Here is a 27,711-nt window from a genome sequence, read left to right on the forward strand (position 1 = left end):
GTGGGGCAAGTATGTGTCTTAGGATTGGCTTATTGGCCAGCATTTTTCTCCTTTTTACATCAAAGGGTCTCATGCAACATTCATCATTACAAAGGCGTCATTCTAAAACCATTACATCTTCTATCTTACCTGTACCACACTTGTACAAAATTACTCAGCCTGAGTTCTAAAGCATATAGAAAATCTGGGGTAAAAATTTAAATACATTAAAACGTTAGCTTCCTAAAAATCAACAGAGTTAAAACCAACAAAGCTTTAATTGCGCACTAAGTCTATCCTTTTATATCTACCTTTTCCATCTAGAAGCATAGAGTTCATATAAATTGGGGGGAGGATACCTGAGTTCCTGTTGTGGCACAAGGGAAACGAATCTGACTAGTATCCATGAGGATGTGGATTCGTTCTCTGGCCTCCCTCAGTGAGTTGGGGATTGGTGTTGCCATGAGCTGTGGTGTAGGTTGCAGATGTGGCTCAGAGCCCATGTTGCTGTGGCTGTGGTGTAGGCCAGCAGCTACAACTCTGATTCAACCCCTAGCCTGGGAACTTCCATGCTGAGTGTGTGGCCCAAAAAGAAGAAAAAAAAAATCAGGGAGGGGTTAATTCCAAGGCTTACCTTGCTCCAGCAATAGCTAAGACTGTTTTATAACTGTAGAAGGCCATAGTTATATTTGTCTCGATGAGTTAACATAGGGATCTAGGCAGAAGGAGTAAGTAAACAATTCAGTACTTTAAAAACATCGATTATACAGAGAGTAGGATTTAAATGTTTTTAACTATCGCAAGGGTAGAAACTCTGCATATTCTATTCAAGGTGTCAAATCTCCCTCAAGTTCATTTCCTATAATCACGAATTTGAGAATGGGACTTTAAGACCTCCACAAATAGAAATGATCTCTAATATGATGATGCTGGTGATGATAGGGTCTTCAAAGACATTTTGATATCTGGTCAATAGCACTCAATAATTCACTTGAATGTCTGCCAACTGTTGAAGAAGCTAATCAAGACACACTTATTTGTAGCTTAAAAATACAGGTAGACAGTAAACAGCCTGGGTTTGTTTTCAGTAGTTTTTTCCCCCACCTGGCCAAGCTGCCGCCAGTACTCGATAGCTGCCGAAAGTACTCGTTTTCATAATATTGAAAATATACATAGTACCTACTAAGAATTTGAATGGAGATGAACAGGTGTCCTGAGCTAGTGATTCTCCAAAGAGCCCAAACCGACCTTTAAATAAGCTTTACCAAAATCTTTGTCCATACTATGGCGCTTTTCAGCCATAGGATGGAGAAAGAACTTTAGTATCTCACAGCGTCAGCCCGTTTTCCTGAAGCTGGGAAAGGAGTACAAGTCTCTCCAGGAGGGAAATCTCATCCACAGAGCTGACATTTTGAACAATTTAAATAATACCTTGAAATATCTGAACCCAGACTAAGGGCGGGTGGTCTCCTGCTGGAGAGAGACCAGACCCCATCCGGCGGTTAATCTAGTTTCGGCCGGGGGCACTCTCAGCCAGGACCGAATGCAACCACTTCCCGGGAGAGCCGGGGCGGGGTTGGGGCAGAATCGGGGCGGGGCCGGGAGGCCAGGCCCACCTGCGCCTTCTCGCCGCGGCGCCCTCTCGCCCGGATCCCGGGCTCTCCCGGTTACCTTTGCCTCCGATTCTCGACGACGTCGGGGCAGAACGCTCCCTACGCTTTCCCAGCCGATGGCTTTTGTGCGCGTTGTGCGTTAGTGGACTGTGTTTGCTGTGGTGGGGTCGGAGGTTGGGGGGGGGGTCTTTGTTTTTTGGATCGGGGGTGGTGCAGGCACTGGCCTTGGCAATCCTGCTTTTTGGAAGGAAGGCGAGGAGAAGCCGGGCGCAGGGTACGTAAGATAACGAGGAAGCGAAGCACGGAAAGAGCAGGGATGGAAAGTTGGGGGCGGGGGCGGAGAGCCGAGGTCAGGGGCTGAGGAGAGCGCTGGGTGGGGACTGGAAACTGTCGGGAAAATCAGAGCGCTGATGGGAGGAGCAGGATGTGGAGGGAGTGGGCTCTGGAGGAAAACAGGCAGGCGCGGTCCACCAAGCAACAGCTTAAGGACTTGACCCGCCCACCCTACCTCCTCCGGCCGGCTCCCGGGAACGGCTGCCTCAGTCCTCCAGTGCCTTCCCAATTCCCCTCCTCCCCCAGCTGCCCCAGCTAGAAGGGCCCGAAGCCCTATCTATGGCTCCACCTCTTTCCTCATCCGTTACGTCACTCTGAGTGACGACACCACCCACCAATGAGCTCTGAGATTCTGGGGCGCGAGGTCGTCCTTCGCGTAGGCATCCCAGGGGACCGCAAGGTCTGGTTCCACCCGCCAAAGGACTCCTTTACTGGGTTTAGTTTAAGGAGTGTCTATGCTGGGCGGAGGGCGGGCGCGCTCAACGGTCTTGTCCACATTTTGTAGGCTGTGGACTCCCACCTCCAAAACCCTTCCTTGGAGGCCGGATTAAAGAAGCTTTTACCCTATCGATAGCATAATATGTCTGATAGTCGCCATGGTAACAATCTCGGAGTACGAATTACATCACTTTGCTATATTCACCCCACCTTCCAACTCCGCAACTGCGGGGAGGGGTGGGCGGCAGGGAAAGAAGTGGGGAGAGGGAGTGGCAGAAAGGGCGGGAATGGTTAAGAAAAACATCCCTCTCCTATCTTCAGGGCCCCAAACTGGAGTGCTGTGAAGTCTTCGTATGGAAGTCTGAATTCCACTAAAAATTTCTTTATAAATGTTCTAAGTTATTATGATCAGTAGTTTCTGTAGAAATCTCAAAATAACATGTAAAAAAGAAAAAGTATATATAGTAGCCGTGCAGTAACATAGCACTTCAGTTCTTAGGATGGGTAACTGGGCCTTCTGGAAAAGGAAAAGATCTAAAAATGTTCTCGCCCCCCAATTATCTCTACTTATCCATTTCATCTGGCTCTAGGAGGAAAAAAAATTTTTGGTGGTCTACTTTAACACCAGACAGCAAGGAATTGCTTTCACACGGAGAATATTTCTCTTAATATGTGCCTGACCACAGACTTTACTCATCTGGGCTGCACATTTAAAAATGCAGACAGCTTTTTTTTTTTTTTTTTTTAAGGGAAAGTATGATACAGACAGCTTTTAATCCACAAAGCATTTTTCAGCTAATGACCAAAAGTATCGACTATGTTAAATAGGCCAAACTTTACAGTTTGGCCACTAGAGGGCCCTTTGTGCACGTCTGATGCCCAACTTTCCACACAGAGGCTTCACCTTCTGTGTTTACCAGAATTAACACATCTATTTACAAAGCTTTGGTCTCCTTACCTTTCTTTCTTTGAAAATTCCCAATGGTAAATTTTGAGCTCTAAAAGGCTAGGTAGGTATAATTTTCACATTAATTTCATAAATTAATCACTGCACTATCATGTATATGTACTTTTCTGGAAAAGATCATAAAAGATGCAAAAATATTCCTCTCAGATCCCTGGGAGACATTTTATACCGGGAAATATTCTTATTCATGCATTGTATTCATTTACAACCAGACACAGTGAAAATCATTAAGTATTCATAAACCAGATGAATAATTCCAAGCCCAGTATTTGAAAGATGAGCTAGATTTTCTACCATGGCCATATGTCAGCAATCCTATTTTAAAAGGAGAAAGGTTAAGAATCTTACTTTTTGGGAGTTTCCATCGTGGCACAGCAGAAACGAATCTGACTAGGAACCATGAGGTTGTGTGTTCAATCCCTGGCCTCACTCAGCAGATTAAGGATCTGGTGTTGCTATGAGCTGTGGTGTAGGTCACAAATCTAGCTGGGATCTGGTGTCACTGTGGCTGTGGTGTAGGATGGCAGCTGTACCTCTGATTAGACCCCAGCCTGGGAACCTACATATGCCGCCAGTGTGGCCCTAAAAAGACAAAAAGGAAAAAATAAAGAGTCTTTCTTATTGAAATCCATTAGTTCAAAGCAATGTTGCCTTCTCTTGTTATCAGTCCTGGTGATTTTTTTGACTTTCAGGATAAGTGATTTATCATGTAATGAGTTTTTGAATATAATCTTCAGAAGAGAAAAACTTTTTTTTCCTCCCTAAGCTGAGCCCTGAGAATTGTATTAGATTACTGTCTTAAGAAACTGCAGAGCTCCCAATGTGGCTCAGCAGTAATAAACCCGATTAGTATCCATGAGGATTTGGGTTCAATCCCTGGCCCTACTCAGTGGGTTAAGAATCCATCATTGCCCTGAGCTGCAGTGTAGGTCCAGACACAACTACACCTGTGGATCTGGCGTTGCCATGGCTGTAGTATAGGCCTTCAGCTGCAGCTGTGATTCCACCCTTAGCCTAGGAAATTCCATATGCAAGGTGTGACCGGAGGCGGGGGGAAGCTTTTCTCACTTTCTATGGAGAAAGCATGATCTGAACCTCTTAAGACACTAAAAATTTAAATTATTATTTTTAATGGCCAGTCCCCTAAATACAGCTCCAGATCAAATATTATTAACAATGTATATGTTATGCAGGACGAGACCATGCATTTACTTTCCTTAAATTTAATTTTAAACTCTTGTCAGCATAGCTTTAGAAGCAGTTTAAAATAAAATCCCTGGAAATAATTTACCATAGTCTCCTCAAGGGGAAAAATCCAGATGTCAGACCAAGGAAACAGCTTATCAACAAAGCAAGGAGGATACAGGAAGGTGGGAAAGAAGGATGGCAGTAGAAAGGATCACAGGAAAGAAAAATGACCAATTTAACCTCTCTTTCCAGGAGATAGAGTCAAACACTTGAAATAAGCTCAGAGATCCTTTAGAGATCTCTGTGTTAAAAAAGACATTGAAAACAAACAAAAATGTGCTTTTTATTGATTTCTTTAACTTTTGTAGCACAACCATAGGAACCACTCAAGTATAGGTTTAGAAAGAGTTAACGATTAATAGTAATGGGGGAGTTCCCATTGTGCCCCAGCAGTTTAGGGACCCCCACGTTGCTTCTGTGAGAGTTTGGGTTCCATCCCTGGTCTCCTTAGTGGGTTAAGTATCTTCCTTGTGCTGCATGCTAGCGTAGGTCAAAGATGCCGAGGGTATCCAGTGTTGCCGTGGTTGTGGTTGTGGTTGTGGCTGTGGCTAGGTCTCAGCTGCAGCTCCCTTTCCACCCCTGGCCCGGGAACATCCATATGCTGCAGGGGCTGCCAGTAAAGAGAGAGAGAAAAAAAAAAAAAAAGTAAGGGAATGCTTAATTATGAATATCAACAATAGTATCATTAACAGTTTTTTAAAGAACGAATGCATAATTAGTAATCACGAAAATAACTGATCTGTAGGAATCTTTAAATTTCTTGTTTAAGTGGTATTTAAAGATAAAAATTGCAGGAAATGCCCCCAAAGTTACCAAATAGATCCAGCACTGTGACATCGATGGCGAGTATAACGTCTAGGGTGATCAATTTTACTCTTCTCAGAACGGAATATTGGTTTCCTCTGATCTCTGCCTGTGGTTCCTTTGTACGTTCCTATCTCTGAGCTGCAACGTCCTAAGTCATTATCACCAGGCCCCAGGAAATATTACCAAATCGGCACGCTCCGGCATGACTAGTTTACTGTGTCACACACTCGGGACCTTCTATTGTTTCACTTGCGTTTCCTAAAATGGGGCGGGATATAGGGTTACAGAGAATTTTGACTCCCGCTCCCTCCTGTCATCCTGGCATGCGTCAGCTCTGTCTAGGACAAATGCCCTCACATCCCTCGAAGCCGAGGTCTGGCAGCGAGGAGCGGAGGGCCTAGCACGTGACGGGCCGGGAGCCCGCCAGGTCCCTCAGGGTCGGGGTGCGGGCGGCGCTGCCTTCCCCTGTTACCCACAAGCCTCTGGGCCAGCAGAGCAAGCAGGAAGAAGGCTTGCGGGGCCCGGGGCCTGCCAGGGAGGAGTCCGAGGAGCCTGCCATCAGGGGTTGTCCCCCCGGACTCCGGTCTGAACCGCTGCCACGGCTTCCAGACGCAGAGCCGGGTGGAACCGCGAGCTCCTCTGCGACAGCTGTCGGGCGGGAGACAGCCAGGGAGGCATAGAAATCGCTGTCCACTTCCCGGTCATTTTAACCGGGCGCCCGTTCGTAGGGTATTTCAAACGTCTAGAGATGGCATCGCAGTGTCACCCTGAGGAGTCCCATCTGGTGCCTGGCATGTGCTGTTATTTCATAAGCATCAAAGAACACGCACGGGCACAATTTTGCCTCACAGGCCCAGTCTCTCTCCTATCTTGTAGGTTTGTTTTGTTTTTCACTTTCCTCCGCATCATGCCTTCCTGTCTCTGTGCCTTTATCGCCTGCGGTCTCACTTCTCGTCTAGACTCTGCCCAGTAGCTCGCGTTTCTGGCTCTCCCCCCACCCCTCCTCTCGCCCGCTGACAAGCCTGCGTCTTCCTCCTTCCTCCTCCTGCGCCCCAAGCCCGGGACTGCATTTCCCGGCAGGCGCCGCGGCCGGCAGCCAATGAGCCGCTGAGGATTTGGCGGCGGCGCCGGAGAGTCTGGGTGGGGGGGCTTTGTGCGCGGCGGCAGCGGCGGCGGGAGCGGGCGGCGGCGGCCAGGACGGAGGCGGAGGCGGAGGGGGACTGTCCACTGGTAGCCGCGGAGAGGCGTACGAGACCGAGTCGAACCCCACGGACCAGGACCCTGCTGTCCCGGCCCGGCCGCCAGCCACGGGCTGGTCTCTGGCAGCTGCAGCTGCGCGGCGACCCCCATCCCTTCGGCTCCCCAGCCCACCCCACCGCCCACAGTCTTCCTACTCTCGCTGCGCGCCCAGCCCAGCCTGGCCCGGCCGTGGCCCTCCTCGGTGCCGGCCGCCATGGCAGAGGCGTCCGGCGCGGGGGAAATCTAGCCCGGGGATTTCATGCGGCCTAGTTTGGTTCCGCCTCCTCCTCCCGCGGCCCCGGCGGCTGCCCGCACCCCAGCCCCACTCCGGGCCTCCGTGTCTCTCCTGTGATCGTACTGACACGGCCGGGGGGTTAGAATGGAACAAGCTGAAGGTAAAGTGAGTGAGTGCGTGTGTGTGTGTGTGCGCGTGTGTGTGTTTTGGAAGGAAGGGCTGAGAAGGGGACGACGAATGGGGGCGACATAGGGATGGGACCCGGGTGGGGAGAAACACCTAAGCAGGGGTCGGAGGACTGGCTGGTGGCCTGAAAGGATTAGAGGGGAGTCTGGAAGGATGGGGCAAGGTGGAGGGCGTGGAGGGGCTTGGGAGGTGGGGCACGGGGGATTGGATTGGGATGAAGGATGGAGTGGCGCTGAGCTGAGAATTGGGAGTAGAGGTGGGATGGGGGCGGGGATAAAGATGGAACGGGGGAGGGGCAGGGAAAGAGGAGAAGAGTTAAGGTTTGGAGATTAGAGACCTGGGCGGTCTGAGAAAGGCAGGTTTGGGGGTGGAGTATGGGAACTAGAAGAGTCTGGGGGAAGGATATAGAATTTGATGGAGAGATGGGGCCTTAAGGGAGACGCGGGGGAATGGAAGTGGAGGAAAAGGTGGATTAGGAGAAAAGGATAAGTAATGATTGAGACAGGATGTAAGGGGAAAATAGGAAATAGACTTAGGAAAGTGGGAGACCCAGGTTTGGGTTATAGGGAAGGAAATTAACTGAATGTTGAGAAGGATGAGAACTATGGATCAAGCGTCACAGAGAGAGAGGAAAAGAAGGGGAAGGGGGTTGTTAAAGTGTTAGGAAGGGAAAGCCTTTTGTTCCTATATTTGTGTGTATTCTGTGCCTTTTCTTTCAGGGTGAGAGAATAGAGAAGCTGGTGGTTATGATGTTGTGAAACGGAGAGGTGTGGGTTTTACTGCTTTGAGGGAGGAGGAGACGTGTTAGTGTAATGGGGAGAGACGGGGAGAGACATGGCCATAATTTGATGGTTTTGGTGAGGGAGTGAAGACTCTTCAGATTTAAAGGGGGCAGGGGCAGCCATGTTTGCTGCCAGGCACTGCAGTGTAAATAAATTCCTTCTTCTCTCTGACATCAGTGTGAATCTGGAAGGAGCCAGTTCAGATTGTTAACTCCCTTTCTTTCTATTTGTAAACTCTTCCCTTCCATCTTGGGGTCATTTAAAATTGTTCATAACCACCAAGGAGGTGGTAATGTTTTCCATCTTGTGTGTTTTGCTGCTCCCCCCCCACCCCCGCCTCCTTTTCCCTCTTCCTTCTGGTTGCAAACAAGGCATGCTAATGAACGGCAGTGTAAAATTTAACCCTTTCTATAAAGTTAAAATTATATATTTTTTTTACTAGCTGAAGAAATCAGTACTATCTTATTTCAAACATGATCATAAAAAGTCTTTTAAATATTGAAAATCCATTTGTTTCAGAAGCCTCAGAGGCAGTCAACATGTTTTCTGCAATTCTTTAGGTAAACAAGGAAATTGCCTGGATTATTTTACTTGGGATTGTGCTCTTGGCAAAGCACTGTGTGAGGGAGAGAGGGGGTAGAAAGATCTGCTCTGGTGGAGTATCTGCTTGCTACATTTTGAATGCTGGAAAATTAGAAATGTGTGTATTTTAAAATGGTGTTTCTGATATCTCTTGCTTATAGGCGATGGGTGTGTTAAGAAGTGTTTTCATTTTTAAAATAAACTGTCTTCCATCCCTTCCCTTTGCTTTCACATATCCAGCTCAATACAATTTCCAAATGTCAGTTCAGCACAGTGCAATGATCTATGAAGCAGACATGCAGTGCCTAGAGGAATATTTAGGTGCCAGGGTTTTTTGGTGAGAACTTCAGGTCACTCTTGGGAAAGCTACAGTAACTCTTCAATGTATTCAAATATATCTACTTGTATGCTTGAAACAGTTACTATTCTAAAGGTTTAAATACTAAAAACTTAGAGGATATAAATTAAGTGGGGCCTATTTTATTTTCATATTGAAAAGGAATAAATGTGTATGACCTTTTGTTTTTGTTTTATACTTGTAATTGGGGTAATCCAAACTTTAATCCATCATATTGATATTGAAACTCTTCTCTAATACCAGAAAAGCTTCTTAAATTGTAATATGATGGACTCAAACCAGTTGTACTACATATTGATGTAATCTATCAATGCATCATTCTTTGAGGTTGTCATATAGAAGTTTAGGATGTGTTCTTGATCTATTGAAAAAATTAAATTGAATATTGTTAGAATGTTACTTTGAGAGAGTACTTTTAGTATAGAGGTCAGATTTACAACTTGGAGTATTTTGATTTGATAATATTCATCCTGAATTTTAAAAAAATCTTAGGAGGAAAAGTTCCATTCAGATGAGATCGGGCACGTTCAGGGTGGTATGGTCATAGACAGGAAAAGTTCCATTCAAAAAAGCCCTTCAGGAGTTCCCGTTGTGGCTCAGCAGAAATGAATCTGACTAGCATTTGTGAGTACACAGGTTTGACCCCTGGCCTCGCTCAGGGTTAAGGATCCGATGTTGCTGTCAGCTGTGGTTTAAGTTGCAGACACTGCCCTGGTCTGGCATTGCTGTGGCTGTGTTGTAGGCCAGCGGCTACATCTCTGATTTGACTCCTAGCGTGAGAATCTCCATATGCCACAGGTGTGCCCCCCCAAAAGCCATTCAGTCTGCTTTTTTGGAATTTATGGAGATTTCATTTTTATATCTCTTGCTTAATTGACATGTTATTTGTAATTAATTTGTAAGTGAACTATCAGTGCCACACATTTTTAGGAAAATGAGAAATTGTATATTAAAATAAGACTATTGGAAGCTTGAATTACTAAAAAAAAAAAAAAAAAAAAAAAAAGGAATATTCCTATGTATTCAGCATTTTGTAGAGATAAAGTTCACCTGCCCAAAGAACCTCAGTATTCAGGTTCCTTGGCTAGTAGTCATTGAATGAAAAAGGCTATTCTAGTTAGATGATACTTAATTAAACCCGGACTTTGCTCTGATTATCATGTCCGTCAGCTTACGTGTTACTTAGGATAGCTTTCTTTTTTTTTTTTTTTTTTTAACTTTAATTAAATAGATATGCTCTTTCTTATACTGATCAGATTGAATGAGTTTCGGGTAAAGGAAATTGGTTGCCTTTAGGGTTGGTCATCCTTGAATGAACTGTCAATGTCTTGAGTCAATTGTCTGATTCTAAAAACACTCAGTTTCTGGAATTTATAATGATGTTTATAATAATGATAGTAATACCTGCTAATAGTTGTTGCCCTCTTACAGTGTGCTACGCTGAGTGCCTTATATGGATGATTTCCTTTTATCCTCCCGACAGTTATGTGGGGTTAGTACTATTACGTCCTTTTCACAGATGGAGAAATTGAGGCTAAACATCTTAACATCACAGAGATGGTAAACAGCAAAACCAATATATGAACCCAGGTCTTTTCTAATTATAAAACTTGGACCAGCAGACGTTTACTTTTACTTTCTTTTAAAAATTCATAAAATAGTACATGTTTATTATTTAAAAATTTTAAAAATATTGTAAAAAGCAATGAGTTTTTTTTTTTTAAAGTGAACATCCTGTTCTCCATTAATAACCATTTTGAAGTTTCTTGTGTGTCCTCCTAGAAAATTCTGTACATATATATGTACATGTCTCTTAAAATACAAATTGGGTCATATTATATGCATTTTTGTTTCTTTCTCTCTTTCTCTCTTTTTCTTTCTTTCATTTTAGGGCCGCACCTGTGGCATATGGAAGTTCCCAGGCTAGGGGTCGAATTGGAGCTCCAGCTGCTAGCCTACACCACAGCAGTGCTGGATACGAGCTGCATCTGTGACTTATGCCACAACTTGCGGCAATGCCTTATCCTTAACCCACTGAGCCAGGCCAGGGATTGAACCTGCATCCTTGTGGATAATATGTCTTAACCCTCTGAGCCACAATGGGAACTCTGAGTTTTTGTTTTTAATAGTTACCTGGGACATCCTTTTAAATGAACACATATGGGTTTATAGCTTTTTAAAGGATCATATAGTATTCCATTATTTGGAATATTGATTAATATTAAGTTGCTATCAGGTTTTTGCTATTATAAATAATACAGCAGGTCCTGAATTAAGTGCCTAATAATTATTTAAATAGAAGAGGTAGAGTCCAACTACTTTATTTTATTAGAGAAATCACCGAGACCCCAAGAAGTTAAGTCCAAGGCTTTGATGACAAACCTATTACCCAACTTTATACCACATCACATTATTTCATTATTATGACAGTATCTGCACTTTCTATGAGAGCTGAAGGTGAGGGGCTACTCAAGTTTAGGCACATTTAGTATAATGAGCATGAGGGGATTAAGTTGCAATTAGGCAAAGGCTCTTGCTTCTCTTTTTCCATTCTTTGTTCACCATGTTGTACATACAACATATACACAAGTATTTTTACCTACATAAAGGAATCTTGTCCATGTATCTTAAAATTTGCGTTTGGATAGTACAGTGGTTTTGGCAGAATTTTTCCTGTTTTAATAAAATTATTGGTGAAATAAAAAGATAAGAGGTTCATCATGATCCTGGAAAAGAACTTGGAAAGAAAATTGAGCCACTGGTGAGTTTTAAAAAAATACTTAATTGAAACAAGTTTTTAAAAATCTTAGGTACCAGTGACTACTTTTTTGTGATTATTTTTAGTTACTTTTTACTATCAAGAAGAAAATTAGTAACCATGGATACTTATTCTTTGAGTTCTTTTAAAACAAAGAATTCTGTTTTAGACACTTAAAAAATTAAAATCATTAAAGCTTCTTAAGTGTTTAGAATTAGGTATCCACAAAATCTGTTTTTTTGGTGCAATGCTGTTTTTATTTTTACTTAAAAAAGGGTCTGGAGTTCCCGTCGTGGCGCAGTGGTTAACGAATCCGACTAGGAACCATGAGGTCGCGGGTTCGGTCCCTGCCCTTGCTCAGTGGGTTAAAGATCCGGCGTTGCCGTGAGCTGTGGTGTAGGTTGCAGACGCGGCTCGGATCCCGCGTTGCTGTGGCTCTGGCGTAGGCTGGTGGCTACAGCTCGATTCAACCCCTAGCCTGGGAATCTCCATATGCCGCGGGAGCGGCCCAAGAAATAGCAACAACAACAACAACAAAAAGACAAAAGACAAAAAAAAAAAAAAAAAAAAAAAAAAAGGGTCTATTATTTTTTGAAAGTGCAACTAAGATGATTTATTACTTTGTTAATAAACAACAACATGTCCAGCATTTGAATTTTTAAATGAACGGAGAGCTTTATTTCTGCAGGCTAATCTTTAATAAATGCTAATTAAGGTAAATTTAAGAAAGTGATTATACTACCTAACACATTTGTTAAATACTCAGAGGCTTTTGGTTTTTTGTTTTATTTGTGGGTTGTTTTTATTATTGACAGTACTACTTAGTAAGTACTCTTAAACACTTCTGTGCTATGTTGCACCAATACAGGGTGGCATGAAAAGAAAGAAAAAGACATATTTAAGGTTTTATGATTTAGAGAATGTTCAGTTTTTACTAGATGGATGTGTGTTGTTATTCCTAAAGTACAACTGCTTATTGACAAGATTTTGAGTTTTAAAACCTCTTTGATAAATGATTCTTGGCTTATTTTTAGATGTGGATCTGTATTATCATTGACTGATCTACAATGAGATCGTTTTTTTCCTACTAGGTTCCCTTTTTCATCATACAGTTTTTTCAATATAGATTTAGGACTATATTGAGGATAAAGTGAAGAGGAAAATGAAAAAAATTTTATATTCATATGGTTTTCATTTTAACCATATACATATATGAATTAATATCTAATAATACCTTGCACTTTCGTGATACCTGAGATGTTTGATAGAATATCCACATGGTAACTCAATGTGTGTGTATGTGTGTGAAGTTGGAAAGTGCAAGAATCATTCAACTCAGTTTAAATAAGTAGGTTTTTTTGTTGTTGGGGTTTTTTGTTTTTTTTTTTTGGTCTTTTTAGGGCCACACCTGAGGCATATGGACGTTCCCAGGCCAGGGGTCGAATCGGAGCTGAAACTGCCCGCCACAGTCGTAGCCATAATGGATCAGAGCCACGTCTGTGACCGACACCACAGCTCACGGCAATGCCAGGTCCTTAACCCACTGATCGAGGTCAGTGATTGAGGCTGGGGATCGATCGAACCCAAGTCCTCATGGATGCTAGTTGGGTTCCCTAACCAATGAGCCACGACAGGAACTCCATAAATAGGTATTTTAAATTTAGGCATTGTGTGACTTCCTGGTATTTTGTGGGTAAAACAAAATTTAGTTCAACAAATTAATTTGAGATTCAGCAAATTAAGAAATCTCACATGAAGGCTTGCCTCGTGGCATTTTTGCCATTGCCAAGACGGTGTTATGTCTAGCGAGTCTTGTGTTACTAATAATTTCTTAAGACTCTCTTTGGAGTCATAAAGCTGTGCGTAAAAAACAAACCATTAAAAAAAGGTTTGTTTTAAAAACTTTTAAATTGTAAAACATGACATATTAAAAAAAAGCATAAAACCTAAATATGACATATAAAGAAAAGCATAAAAACAAATAATTAGAAAGCGAACATGGTTCAGTCAGGTAATAAACCCTTTAAGAAAAGCTGCAGAGACAGCCTCATTGGTTTCACTGGTATTGCCTTGGTAGTAGATGGACTTTAGGATAATACTATACTGAAAAGTAAGCTGAAAGATTAACCATGAGGGGTCAGCATGTGTGAAAAACTGAATTACTGGTTTTTATTTGTCATTATCAAAAAAGTTTTTAGGAGTTCCCATCGTGGCTCAGTGGTTAACGAATCCGACTAGGAACCATGAGGTTGCGGGTTCAATCCCTGGCCTTGCTCAGTGGGTTAAGGATCTGGCATTGCTGTGAGCTGTGGTGTAGTTTGCAGATGCGGCTCGGATCCCGCGTGGCTGCGGCTGTGGCATAGGCTGGAAGCAAAAGCTCTGATTAGACCTCTAGCCTGGGAACCTCCATATGCCGCAGGAGCAGCCCTAGAAAAGGCAAAAAGAGAAAAAAAAAAAAAAAAAAAAAAGACATTGGAATTCCCGTCGTGGCGCAGTGGTTAACGAATCCAACTAGGAACCATGAGGTTGCGGGTTCGATCCCTGCCCTTGCTCAGTGGGTTAACGATCTGGCATTGCCATGAGCTGTGGTGTAGGTTGCTCTGGCGTAGGCCGGTGGCTACAGCTCCGATTCGACCCCTAGCCTGGGAACCTCCATATGCCGCGGGAGCGGCCCAAGAAATGGCAAAAAAGAAAAAAAAGGTTTTTATTTGTTGTTACCTGGATGATTTTTTTAAAAATTCCCTAACATTTAGTATAGTCATTTAGTGATTTGAAATCTTGGTGTTTTATTAATGAATATGAAACAAAAAAAAATTTTTTAAAGAAGAAAATGAATGTGAAACAAAAATTAATGCTGATCCTATAAGAATCATGCCATTTTTACAAAGTTATTACTCAGAGTTCATCTCTGTTGCACTTTTTGGTGGGATTCAGTGATTAAGATGTTATATGCAAACTCTGATAATGACTTTTGTTTAGAAAATGTCATATTTGCCTGTATCAGTAGTCTTCTAACTTAAGTATCTTATTTACAAAAACTAGTTTGACTCTCTTCACATTAGTATAACCATTTTTAGAAAGTATTATCCTGCAAGTTCCCATTGTGGCCCAGCGGGTTATGAACCCGACTGGCATCCATAAGGATGCAGGTTCGATCCCCGGCCTGCTCACTGGGTCAAGGATCCTGCATTACTGTGGCTGTGGTGTAGGCCAATTGGACCTGCCACTCCAATTGGACCCCTAGCCTGGGAACTCCAATGTGCCGCAGATGCAGCCCTAAAAAGCAAAATAACCTGAGACATAATCAGCAGCGGCAGTCTATGTTGACTCTTTGCCCTTGGTGCCTCTTTTTTTTTTTTTTTTAAATTTTATTCAATTATAGTTTTATTCAATATGGTATTGTTGCCAATTTCTGCTGTCCATCCTTGGTCCCTCTTGATTCATACCCTCTGCATGTTAGCTAGATGAGCCACATTTCTTTCTTAACTGGAGAAACCTACTTTAACATGTTTCTAGAGTGCTTTCTAACATATATGGAAAGGTTAAATGTTGACTTTTGAGAATTTTGATAGCAGAGAAAGTTGAATTTTTTTCCCCCTCTGACTGCCTGATAAATACAGACTATTTGCATAAAACTCCGCCATGTGGACTTTGAGAAGGAATTTTAATAACACATCCACATACATAAAGCTCTTTTTTGGTTATTTAATTTTGTTACTTTAAGCTGTCTTAAGTTTTTTATGATCGCTGCAGAATGGAGATACATTAGAATATGGTATTTCTTATTGGTTTGTGGTGAGAAGCTTGCTATGCTTTGCTGAATCCTAGAATTTCAGTAGAATGTTGTTCTTTATTCTGGGTGAAGTTTAAATATATCCTTTGCTGATTTTTTTCTCTTGCAAGGATGAGAAATAATTATTTTAAATCTTGAAATGAACACATATGTTGAGTTTCCATAGATGTAGAAGCAACTATGATTTGATATAGTAGTTATTTATTTTTTGTCTTTTTTTTTTTTTTTTTTTTTTTTTTTTTTTTTTTTTTTTTTTTTTGTCTTTTTAGGGCCACACCCTCGGCACATGGAGGTTCCCAGGCTAGGTGTCAAATTGGAGCTACAGCTGCCGACCTACGCCACAGCCATAGTAACATCAGATCCGAGCCATGTCTGCAATCTACACCACAGCTCACTGCAATGCTGGATCCTTAACCCACTGATTGAGACCAGGGATCGAAGTGGAAACATCATGGTTCCTAGTCGGATTTGTTTCCGCTGCACCCTGGCGGGAACTCCTGATACAGTAGTTATTTAAAACTGAATTGGGTAGTTTGGCTTTGTGTATGAAGTAGAGGTAATAGGCTTTTGGTTATTTCATGTTTTTTGTGTTTTTATCACCTGTACACTTAAGCCTTGATCATTAGAATTTATTTTATTGGGTGACAAAATTAAGGTATTGAGGTTAAGCTATTAAGATATTATACACAAGCAATACCCCCAAAAAAACACAGCCCTATTTGTTTTTATTTTTTAGTGAAAAATATGTACTTTTCAAAGTGCTACTAGTTTAAAAATAACACTTATTATGTTTAAGTTATGAAAGGATTGTTTATTGTGGAGAAATTGGAAAAAAAAATTGAAAAACGGTCAGATAAAACAAAGATTAAAATCACCTGAAATCCTACTAACTGAAAGTTACTGTAGTTAACATTTTATTAACATATATGTATCCTTCCACTGTTATTTCTTATGTGTGTATGGTTTTTTTTTTTTTTTACAAAATGGACTTGTACATAGTATTATTTTTTAACCTGCTTTATTGTGAAATAATTTTTTTGAGAATGTGATTTAAAAATGGACATATAATTTCGTCGTATGAGTGTGCTGTATCTGTTTACCATTCTTTTGATGTTTTAGGCGGCTTACAATTTTTAGGTGTTATAATTCAACAAACATTCTCACATATTAAAAATTGTATGACTGGATTATTCGTTACAATAAATTCTGAGATGTAGAATTGCTTAACACAGATACAGACATTTCAAAAGCTTTTGACACATATTTCCAATTTGATCTCCAGAAAGGTTTCTTTTTTAAGTAACAGTTTAAGTAGCAGTTTCCTTGAGAAACAGTCACATACCATACAGTTCACTCTTTTAAAATGTGTAGTGCAGTGGTTTTTAGTATATTCACAGAATTGTGCAACCATTATCACAATCAATTTTAGAACATTTCCAGAAAGGTTTGAACCAATTTAAACTCCCAGCAATATCAAAAAAGCTTTGTTTTTAAAAATTGCATTTATTTGTGGTTTTGAAAGTGTAGTACTTAGTATATAAGAACACAACTTATGTGATAAATGTTTTTCTTTATACTTGCTATCATTTATTTTGAAATTTTTTATTTCCAGCTTTATTGAAATATAATTGACTGATACATACTTTATATCCATTTATGGAATGAAATTTTAAAAATCAGTAAAAATAAGATGCTTGTATTTCCTGTGTTAAGAAAATATGACAAGTTTAAGTTCATGAAATAAAATATATAGCAGATTTTTTTGAATTATAAAATAATTTTCCTGTTCAATCACGATGCCTTTATTGAGTGAGTGTTGTATGTGGTTTAAAATACCTTTCTTGTCATTCAGATTTTATTTAGAAACAACTTATTTTAGGAAATCTCTGTAAAAAGTGTGCTATACCTATATAATTAACTATAGCAAACTTGTCACTGTATAAAAAGTTTGGCTTTCTTTTTATTGAGAGGTTTGTGTTGTTATAATTGACCTTCACTCTGAAAGTTGTTGTTAACAAAACATTTTTTAACTCTGCAGCAGTGGCAGGTAGAGCAAGAGTCAAGGAGACTCAAATTCCTACTTTGCCGTACTTTTTAGCACTGAGGCCCTGTGTTCTTATCTCTGAAGTGGAGATGAAAATGACGACTTTGGGGGATTATAGAGACCCAGGCTAGAAATGCCAGAGCATGCCTGGAGCTGGACCAGGCATGTAGCTGAAAATAAATGTTTTTAATGTAAGAAAAATAACGTATGCAAGATGAATTAGCTTTTAGTTGAATGTTTAATGGATGAAGAAGTGAACTCAGTTGGCCTAAACTCAGTTTCATAGAAGTTGAAAGTTGAATGTTAATTAGTGCTTAAACAGAATCTTTGCATGGGTTATGTGGGTTTTTCTTGGTTGGTAAAGAGAATCCATGCTGTAACAAGTATGAACATGAAGTTAACTTTCCAGTCCAATTTACTTCCACTGTTATTACAGCAGCATGATGGCTGTAGCTTCACCAATGCTTAGTGTTCTGATTAAGCAAATAGGTGATAATGTGAAATTTGAATATATGGTGTGAAGTTCCTTATGTTCTAACTTTTACTGCTTATTTTGAAAATGAAATGTTGAATACAGTTGAACCTAAAATACTAAACTGATAACCTGATGAACAAAAAACAACAGCAGGAGCTCCTGTTGTGGCTTAGTGGAAACGAATCTAATATTCATGAAGACGCAGGTTCTATCCCTGGCCTCGATCAGTGGGTTAAGGATCCAGTGTTGCCATGAGTTGTGATGTAGGTCCCAGACTCAGCTCGGATCTGCCGTTGCTCTGGCTGTGGTGTAGTAGGCTGGCAGCTGTGGCTCCAGTTCGACCCCTAGCCTGGGAACCTCCATGTGCTGCAGATTCGGCCTTAAAAACAAACAAACAAAAAAAAACCCTGTTTTTTCTAGGAAAAATACACTTAGTAAATTATTTTAAATATGATAGATTGCTTAGTACCTTAAAAACTACATAACATTTCTCTGCTACATTGTCTTTTTGCCTTGCTGTAGTAAAAGAAAGTAAATTTTGAACAATATCAAACCATTTTACTATAACTTAGAAATGTGTTGGGGAAAGAGATAGGAAAATATGTGGATGAACTTGTTAGTTTACTAGATTTCATAGTGAATGGAACAAGGTGACTAATATAAGTTACTTAGTTTGTCGTAATTTTCTTTGTGAGCCAGTACCGTTGATGTAAGGGATTGGAAAATAATTTAATGTACGTTTTCTTCCAGTAGTAGTACCATGTCTCTTGTTACTGAGTGTGGTCAAGAACAAAGTGAAGACGTTGAGGTTAAACCAAATAGATAAGGGAAATTGGGTGTTTTACTAGTAAGTTTTGTATTGTTACAAGGCAGTTCAATAGTAATGTGGTTTAGTCAGGAAAAAATAAGAACTGCAAAGCGACCTAAAATGTTGTGTAACTTAATGGAATCACAATCAAGTGAAAATTGGATGACTGTATTTAGTGACAAGGTTCCTGGTTAAATGAAGTGATACAGTGTTTTTGGTTTTGGGGTTTTTTTGTTTTTGTTTTTTTGTATTTCATTAACTAATTTAATTTCATCTCACACAGGTCACTCCCTAATATAGGATATTTTAATGTCCTTGAATATCATCTTTCTCTCAATACATTTTTAGTGGTAAATTATTATATGAAAGTTTCATAATATATTTGGGGTGATGACGCTAGAGCTAAACAGATTGTGGAGGAGCACAGTTATGTTTTAAAAATAGTGCTGCTCTATTGTTAGTAGTAAAAACTCTGGAAAATTAAAAATAAAAATTAGAAGAAAAAGTACCACTTTTCTAACATAACCTTGATTACCTAGAAAATTTTACAGAAAGAAATATGGTGGTCATTACTGAATGGTAAAATCTTTTTTATGTGAAGATATTTGTTGTGAATTTCATAGCATTGTTTGCTATCACAAATAATGAACAACTTTTAGGAGTTCCTGTTGTGGCTCAGTGGCTAATGAATCCGACTAGGAACCATGAGGTTGCAGGTTCAATCCCTGACCTTGCTCAGTGGGTTAAGGATCTGGCATTGCCGTGAGCTGTGGTGTAGGTTGCAGACATGGCTCGGATCCTGTGTTGCTGTGGCTCTGGCATAGGCCTGCAGCTATAGCTCTGATTAGATCCCTAGCCTGGGAACCTCCATATGCCAAGGGTGCAGCCCCAGAAAAGGCAAAAAGACAAAACAAAAACAAAAAACAAATAGTGAACAACTTTAAATAATGTTAATATAAGTAAGACTTGAAGGTTAATTTTTTTTGAAAGTTAAAATTTAAAATCATATATGTTCTTGTCAGAATGAAAATCCAAGCTGTACATTTATGTATTGATAACTAGCAGGAATCACAGCTTGCTTTCCCATTGTATGGTGTCATTTCAGGTTATCTAGATCACCCTTTTTAACCTCTGTTATGGGCTATAAACAAAAGCCCAAACATATTTTCTCTTCAGAATTCACGCAGCTAAGCATAGAGGTAGAATCACAGCAAAAGACCTTTTTATAACAATTCAGTGCCCCACTCACTGCAAGACCAATGTCAGAATACATTTTTGTTTATACCTGATTTATCTTATCTTATTCTAGTATACAAATTTGATTGCTAAATTTCCTCTTAACGTGGTTTCTCTCTAGCTTCATGGTATTATTCACCAGTTTCTTTAAAAAGTTTATGATTAACCTTACTGGATGTTTTTGTTTAGATCAAATCTGAAGAATGATTTACATCAGCACTGACGAATAGAATTTTCTGTGAGGAAGGGAATACTCTGTCTTTGCTGCCCCATATGGTAGCCACTCACCACATGTGAATTTTGAACACTTGAATTGTGGCTAGTGTACTTGAGAACTAAATTTTTAATTTAATTTCTTTAAAATTAAATAGCCACATGTGACTAGCACAGATTTAGATATTCTTAGTGAAGGGAAAGAATTAAATAGAAGTAGACATTTTCACATTCTTTGCTCTTGTGATTACTCTATTTTTGTGTTTTTGTGGGGTTAGGTTTCTAAAGTCTCACTTTCCTAAATGTATACTATGTTAGACACATTCACAGGAAACAACTTAGTAATAGTTGTTTGATTATTATTTTAAAATATAAAATTTTTAAATATTTAAAGTATTTAAATAAAATATTTTTAAATATAAAAGTATTTTTAAAAACTTTTAGTCAATGCAGATATCAGCAGACTGTGTACTGCTGACCAACAGAATCATTTCAATAGTATTTTGGAGTAGTTATAGTTAAATAATATTGAAAGCTTAAATCTTTTATATTACATGGAATACTTGACTAAACTATTATTTAAATCTTTTTGCTGTAGCCATACCTCAGAAGCCTCTGAAACAGAGAACTTGAAATGGGATAAAAGATATGCCTAATGATCACCGCTTCATTTGTCTTCCTCCAGTCTTTCCATATGACTAATTCCTAGTTTGGGTTCCATGAGTCTTTTTTATAACAATCTAGCCCCCAACTCACTGTTTACTGTTACCCTGCTGTATAGTAGCTTATCATTATCTGAAATTTTCATGTTTATTTACGCTCCATGAGATCAAAGTCTTATTTCCTTTGACTTCCCAGGACCTAGAACAACATCTGGTATACAGTTGATGTTCAGTAGTGAGCCATGTCACAAACAAAACAAAAACAGGACTTTGGGAGGAATAAGATACAAATCTGGAGTAACAAGCCACTTAGAGTCTGAGAATAGGCAAGGTGACCTTTAGCTTTTGATTATCTTGGTGGTGTTGGTGTGGGTAGTTGAAGGCTGTTAGTTTAGAATGATTTTGAATAGAAATACTTTGCTGGAAACTCTTACTTTAAAAACAGATTTTTGTTCAGGCATACACATATGTACTAAATAAACCCTCTCCAAATAAACATCATAGAATTGACAAAATGGAAAAACAAGTGAGAAAATATTTCCATGGTTGATTTTTGAGTATTCAGCTTCATTTCCTAACCTCTTAGAGATTAAGGGATTTACTCGAAGTAAGTTATTTGTATGCCATTGGTGGGAAGGGAGAGAACTGCCAGCTCTTAATTTTCCAGTGTTTTGTTTTGACTTGCTATCTATGAATGGAGCAGACCTAGGCACTTTACCTGATAAAAGCAAATTTGACTTGTACTCCAAATTATCTGTGGGTCATCGGTGGTCAGATGTGCTCTTATAGTATATTAGATTATTTAATTCCCAATCTTTAAATGCCAGCATGGTGAGTTGCTGGAAGGATTTTATTTTTACTCATCTACTCCTGTACATGTTCTTAAATAGTTAATGTTTTGAGATGTGAATGAAAGCCTTTTTTTTTTCTTTTTTCTTTCTTTCTTTTTTTTTTTTTTTTTTTTTGTCTTTTGAGGCCCACACCCGTGGCATATAGAGGTTCCCAGGCTAGGGGTCTAATCATAGCTGTTGCTGCCAGCCTATGCCAGAGCCACAGCAACGCTAGAGCCAAGCTGTGTCTGCGACCCACACCAATGCCAGATCCTTAACACACTGAGCGAGGCCAGGGATCGAACCCGCAACCTCATGGTTCCTAATTGGATTCGTTTCCGCTGCATTACGGTGGGAACTCCTAAAAGCCTTTTTATTTAAAGAACTTATACATTATTCACCTTTACAAAATAAATTTCCAGTTAGACTTTATTCATTAGAAAAAATGTTGGAGTAACAGATTTCTTTTGGATGGTCACTAGAGGCTTTTCTTTATTAACTATGGCTATTATATATTTAAATTAACAGACTTTAAAAAATAGTTCTTAACATAGTGCTGTCTTTATTACTGCACATTTTCTCCCCCTACCCCCGCATGTTTTTGTGAAATCAGCCACAAAATCCAGTGTGGATCAGACATTTTGGTTGTCAGAAATTGAAAATCTTAAATACGGTATTTCGTGACCCATAACACGTCATTGTATCATGCATGGTAATGGTTTTACTACCATTTTGTAATTTGTATCCCATCTCTGACTGGAATGAAAGTAAACTCCAGAGCACAAAAAGCAGCAGTGACTGTGCCAACAAAATGGGGAAGAAATAATTTCCCTTTGCTCTGCATTATAAAAGGTGGCAGCAACACCCTACCAGCAGCTAAAATCTAATGCCTTTTCCAGGCTGTCCAGGGACAAGTTGTAGGTCACGTTACCATATTTGTACCCTAGATGGGACTGTTTATGTTGTGATGGAGTGAGGCTTTTTAAAGTGATATTTCTTCCTCACATACCCCAAATCGTAGGTTAATGAATCTAAGGGAATCCTCCTCCATGTTGTATGTTTTATAGGGATGTTGGTAGAACTAATGAAAACAGTGAGTGTTTGGAAATGCTGTCAGAGAACACCCTGTATTAGTTTCCTATTGCCTCTCTATTAAATAATGTCAAATGTAGTGGCTTAAACATAGTAACATTTAAAACAATAGAAATTTATTATCTTATAGTTCTGGATGTTAGAAGGCCAACATTGAGGTGTAAGTAGGACTGCATCCCTTCTGGAGGCTGTGGAGGAGAATGTGTGGCTTTTTCCACCTTCCAGAGGTGCCTGCATTCCTTGGCTCACGGTCCCCTCCTCTGTTTTCAGGGCCAGTAGCAGTGCATCTTCAAGTCTCTCTGGCTCTGACTCTTCTCCCTCCCTTTTCCACTCCAAGGATCCTAGTGGCTACTTTGGGCCCACCTAGATAATCTAGGCTACTGTCTCTATTGTAAGAGGCTTAACTTTTTTTTTTTTTTCCCTTAAGAACATTTTATTTCTTTATTTATTTAACAAGCACTTATATATTACCTGATATGTTCTGTGGAGTGTTTTGTTTTTTGGTTATGCCCAAGGCATGCAGAAGTTCCCTGGCCAGGGATCAAACCTGTGCCACAGCAGTGACCGAAGCCATAGCAGTGACAACACCAGATCTTTAACCTGCTGAGCCACCAGGGAACTCTATAGCCTTAACTTAATCACACCTGCAAAGTCCCTTTTGTCACATAAGGTAACACGTGTGCAGGTTCTAGGGGTTAGGATGTGGGCGTTTGATGGGGGGTTATTATTCTATCACAGCCTGTGTACCACTGGAAGATGCTGGCTTGGTTAAGTGTAGTAATAGAGATGCTTTCTGAAGCGGTAGTAGTTGCCTTTCTCAATTAATACAGACATGACAGAAAATTGGTTCAGTGGTCAGTGGCACTGAAGAGTGCAGGTCATGAAGCAAGTCTCCCTGAGTTTGACTCCTGACTGTTTTATGTGTGACCTCAGACAGGCCACCTAAACTGTCCTTCAGTTTCCGCATCTGTAAAATGGAGATATAGTATCTACTTTGTAGGCATTTTCTGAGGATTAGATGAGGTAATACTTATAAAATACTTGGAACATCACATTGTAAGTGCTCAATACATTATTTTACTTGAAGCATCTTTGAAGTATTTCTTGTTTGAATTTAAGATACTTTTTTTTTTTTTGTCTTTTTGCCTTTTCTAGGGCTGCTTCCATGGCATATGGAGGTTCCCAGGCTAGAGGTCAAATCAGAGCCATAGCTGCCAGCCACAGCCACAGCCATAGCAACGCCAGATCCAAGCCTCATCTGCGATCTACACCACAGCTCACAGCAATGCCAGATCCTCAACCCACTGAGCAAGGCCAGGGAACGAACCCACAACCTCGTGGTTCCTAGTCAGATTCGTTAACCACTGAGCCACGACGGGAACTCCCAAGATACATTATTATATAGATTAAAATCTGGGTCCGAGCTATAAGGGTTTTTTTTGTTGTTGTTTTGTTTAACCTTTTGGAATACTCAGAAATATGCCATAGTCAGGAAAACATCTGCATGTTAGTCATAGAAAAACAGGATACAAGCTGAATAAATATGAGCATCTCCTTGGTTTAGAATTAATGATGTATGTTTTTTCTTTGGAAAAAATGTATTAACATTTTTATATGCTCATTATAGAATCTATAGAGAAGCAAAAAGCAATGCAAAAGTGATCTACATTTTAGTGAACATCCTTTTAGGGCAGTGGTTCTCAACCCTAGGGCAATGTTGCCGTCCCTCAAAGGACAGCATTTTTTGGAGACTTTTTTTATTGCCATTAATGGCAGGTGGTACTACTGGCATCTAGTGGGTAGAGGCCAGGATGATGCTAAACATCCCCCCTCTTAACCCCAGCAAGTATCAGTAGTGCCGAGGTTGAAAAACCTTGTTTCAGAGTATGAAGTCTTTGGTAAGTGTGTTACCTTCTTAGTCTGATTCTCAGTTACATATTTGAATTTTGGATCACTTCTTTTTTTGGCCACACCCACAGCATCACAGCATGAGAAAATTCCCATGCCAGGGATTGAATCCACACCATAGTAATGACCTAAGCCATAGCAATGACAACTCAGGATCCTTAACCTGCTGAGCCACCTCCTAATATAATGGAAACTACTACTATAAATTGATTTTGTGTTTTCGTGTTTTGTATTAGCCTATAAGTGATTCAAAAAACAAAACAAAAAAAAACAAAAAAAGAGAAGTTGGAGTTCCCATTTTGGCTCAGTTGATTAAGAAACGGACAGTCTCTGAGGATTATGAGGATGCAGGTTCAAAACTCCTGGCCTCGCTTAGTGGGTTAAGGATCTGGCGTTGCTGTGAGCTGTGGTATAGGTCCCAAAGGCAACTCAGATTCATTGTTGCTGTGGCTGTGCTGTCGGCTTCAGCTGTAGCTCCAACTGGATCCCTATCCTGGGGAACGTCCATATGCCACAGGTGCGGCCATAAAGCAATTAAATTTAAAAAAGAGAAGTCATTTTATTAGTGTTTCAGACTCTTATGTGTTATGGCCAACTGGTGATATGACAGTTTTCTCTTAATCTCATTAGTTAGTGCCTGCAGTATTTATACACTGGACAAAAGACAAAATTTCATTTCATAATACAACTACTGTTTTGGAAAATATGAACCCCAATATGTTAATAGTTTATGCCTGTAGAATTACTAGATTCATGGTAGCAAGCTTCATATGAAATATGGTTATATAAATATTTAAAGTTTCCTGGGGAAAACTTTTTGTGTGATGTGTTTATACTCTGAGTTTCCAGCACTTAAAATGTCTTCAACTCTGATTTACTCTTATGAAAAGATTACTTGATAAAATGTAAGATTATATACTAAACTTCTGAAAAAATTAAAAGTAATTGGGGGAAACTTCTTTTCCTGTTTCCTCTTGGTGACCTAATTATCTGCTGCTGGCTTAGCTTTGTTGGATATATAGTCCTAGTGCAGATCCTTTTTTCCTTTATTCATGATCTTTTTAGGAAGGAAAAAGCAAATTTGTACTAGTTCTAAATGCATGTTGTTGTAGCGGAAATGAATCTGACCATGAGGTTGCGGGTTCTATCCCTGACCTCGCTCAGTGGGTTAAAGATCTGGCATTGCCGTGAACTGTGGCATAGGTCGCAGACGTTGCTTGGATCTGGCATTGCTGTGGCTGTGGCATAGGCCAGCAGCTACAGCTCCAATTGTACCCCTAGCCTGGGAACCTCCATGTGCCGCAGGTGCAGCGCTAAAAAACAAAATAAGTAAATGCATGTTCTTTTTTTTTTTTTTTTTTTTTTTTTTGTCTTTTGTCTTTTTTTTGTTGTTGTTGTTATTGTTGCTATTTCTTGGGCCGCTCCCGTGGCATATGGAGGTTCCCAGGCTAGGGGTTGAATCGGAGCTGTAGCCACCGGCCTACGCCAGAGCCACAGCAACGCGGGATCCAAGCCGCGTCTGCAACCTACACCACAGCTCACGGCAACGCCGGATCATTAACCCACTGAGCAAGGGCAGGGACCGAACCCGCAACCTCATGGTTCCTAGTCGGATTCGTTAACCACTGCGCCACGACGGGAACTCCAATGCATGTTCTTAATAAACAGCCTGTGGTATTTCATAATACTAGTTACTGAACAGTTATTAGCTCATATAAAATACTTAAATTATTAGTCTAATCCTGTGGCCCCTTACTGTAACACTGCCTCCTGTTTGTGAGTGATTTGTTTCTTGGTAATGTGCTAGCCAGCGTAGTGGGCCTGGGTTTCAGAGACGAAGTAGTCCTGTGTCCTCAACATAAAGTTCAAATCTTTCCATATCCTTTGGCATTTAAGTTGTACTTATATCCCTAAATTATGTAGTATGCTTTCATTTAATTCTTGCATTTTGGTTTTGCAGCCTATCAAAAGACAATAATCTAGATTATTTAGAAGATGTGAAACTGAGAGGCCAAAGAAGTTCTTAACTGAAATCATTTTAGGTGATGGTTAATGTCAGTCTTGGCCAAGGAGCTCCCCTCCCTTCCCATAGGTTAGGACTTTTTGTTTCCTGTTCCTGGAAATGTCAGAGGTCCCCTGGCTCCGCTCTTTGTCCCACATGCCCCAGCTTTTCAACCTTAGGTGTTTTCCTCTGTCATTCAGGACACTTGTCCCTTTCTGTCTGCAGGGACTCTGTCTTGCTCATCTTTTATCTCTAGTACTTAGGACCAAAACTTGAGGCAGGCACTTGATGTGAAATGAATGAATGACTCCTACACAGTCTCATCTCCAGCACATTCCCTTTATTGCTTTTTTCTCTCCAGTAATAATGTAACCATACAATTCCAGGAACCATGTCTGAATTTTCATCTCTACAACTTTAGTGCTTAGCCCAGTGTCTGGTACATAGTAGGTACTCAACAAACACTTGCTTTATTAGAGAAGCCTGTGTAGGTCAGAGTAGGGACAACCTGGTTGGAACTTTTGGTTTCCTTCCCATTGTAGCAGCAGCAGAATGGGAAGGGAGGAGAAGCTGGCATGAACTTCAGCCCAGTATTGTCTCAGCCTACAGAGGCCAGTTGACAGACGGCAGCTGGTATGCAGAATGGATGTAGTCGAGTATTGTATGATTACTCTTGACACAGAAGTTATGAGATCATGTTCACTTACACACACACACACACACACACACACACACACACACACCCTTCATTTAGGTCAAGATGGCCCCCTATAATATAGTAAGTGCTGTGGTGGGATAGCTGTGACTGGCTTCAGAGGGTGCGTAAGGGGTGGTCTGGAAAAGCTGCTTGTGTTTTAATGAAGTCAGACAGGATCTTAACTAAGTGATTGAGAGAGGAAAGAATAGGACAGCGGCAGGAAGGTGGGAAATCGAGGAAGAGGAGAAAAGGCTGGACAGGTAGTCAGGGGTGAGTGGCGGAGAGCCATGGGAGGTTATTACATTTCAGGGTTTTGTTTGTTTCTTTTCAAGTACTGTCAGTTCTATAGAGAGTATTTTGGAGGTGGGCAGCTTTGGAAGCAGGGAGAACAGTTTGAAGTTGTTAACTCTAATTCACATGAGAAAT

General features: G+C 40.4%; 2 protein-coding genes across 16 annotated transcripts in view; one reads left to right on the forward strand and one right to left on the reverse strand.

The window, feature by feature from the left end:
* The window catches only part of LETM2 (leucine zipper and EF-hand containing transmembrane protein 2), a 21,785-nt gene extending 19,179 nt beyond the window's left edge, over positions 1 to 2,606 (reverse strand). For 2 of the 5 annotated variants that reach the window (XM_021075917.1, XM_021075918.1), the window contains exons 1-2: positions 2,101 to 2,606; positions 614 to 694 (exon numbers count right to left, since the gene is read on the reverse strand). In XM_021075917.1, the coding sequence (XP_020931576.1) occupies positions 614 to 660 (47 nt within the window). In that variant the 5' untranslated portion in view covers positions 661 to 694; positions 2,101 to 2,606. The other 3 variants (XM_013984075.2, XM_005671770.3, XM_013984072.2) reach the window with 3 other exon arrangements.
* NSD3 (nuclear receptor binding SET domain protein 3) overlaps positions 1 to 27,711 on the forward strand; it is a 126,542-nt gene that overhangs the window by 10,692 nt on the left and 88,139 nt on the right. For 3 of the 11 annotated variants that reach the window (XM_021075907.1, XM_021075910.1, XM_021075912.1), the window contains exon 1: positions 6,521 to 7,019. The exons of 1 other annotated variant lie outside the window; for it this stretch is intronic. The gene's annotated coding sequence lies outside the window, so the exon portion shown is untranslated. Of the gene's footprint in view, positions 1 to 5,920; positions 6,258 to 6,517; positions 7,020 to 27,711 lie in introns of those variants that run through there. 7 more of the 11 variants (XM_021075913.1, XM_021075915.1, XM_021075916.1 and 4 more) reach the window with 5 other exon arrangements.

The sequence above is a fragment of the Sus scrofa genome, chromosome 15 (genome assembly GCF_000003025.6).
Source record: "Sus scrofa isolate TJ Tabasco breed Duroc chromosome 15, Sscrofa11.1, whole genome shotgun sequence".
Lineage (NCBI taxonomy): Eukaryota > Metazoa > Chordata > Mammalia > Artiodactyla > Suidae > Sus > Sus scrofa.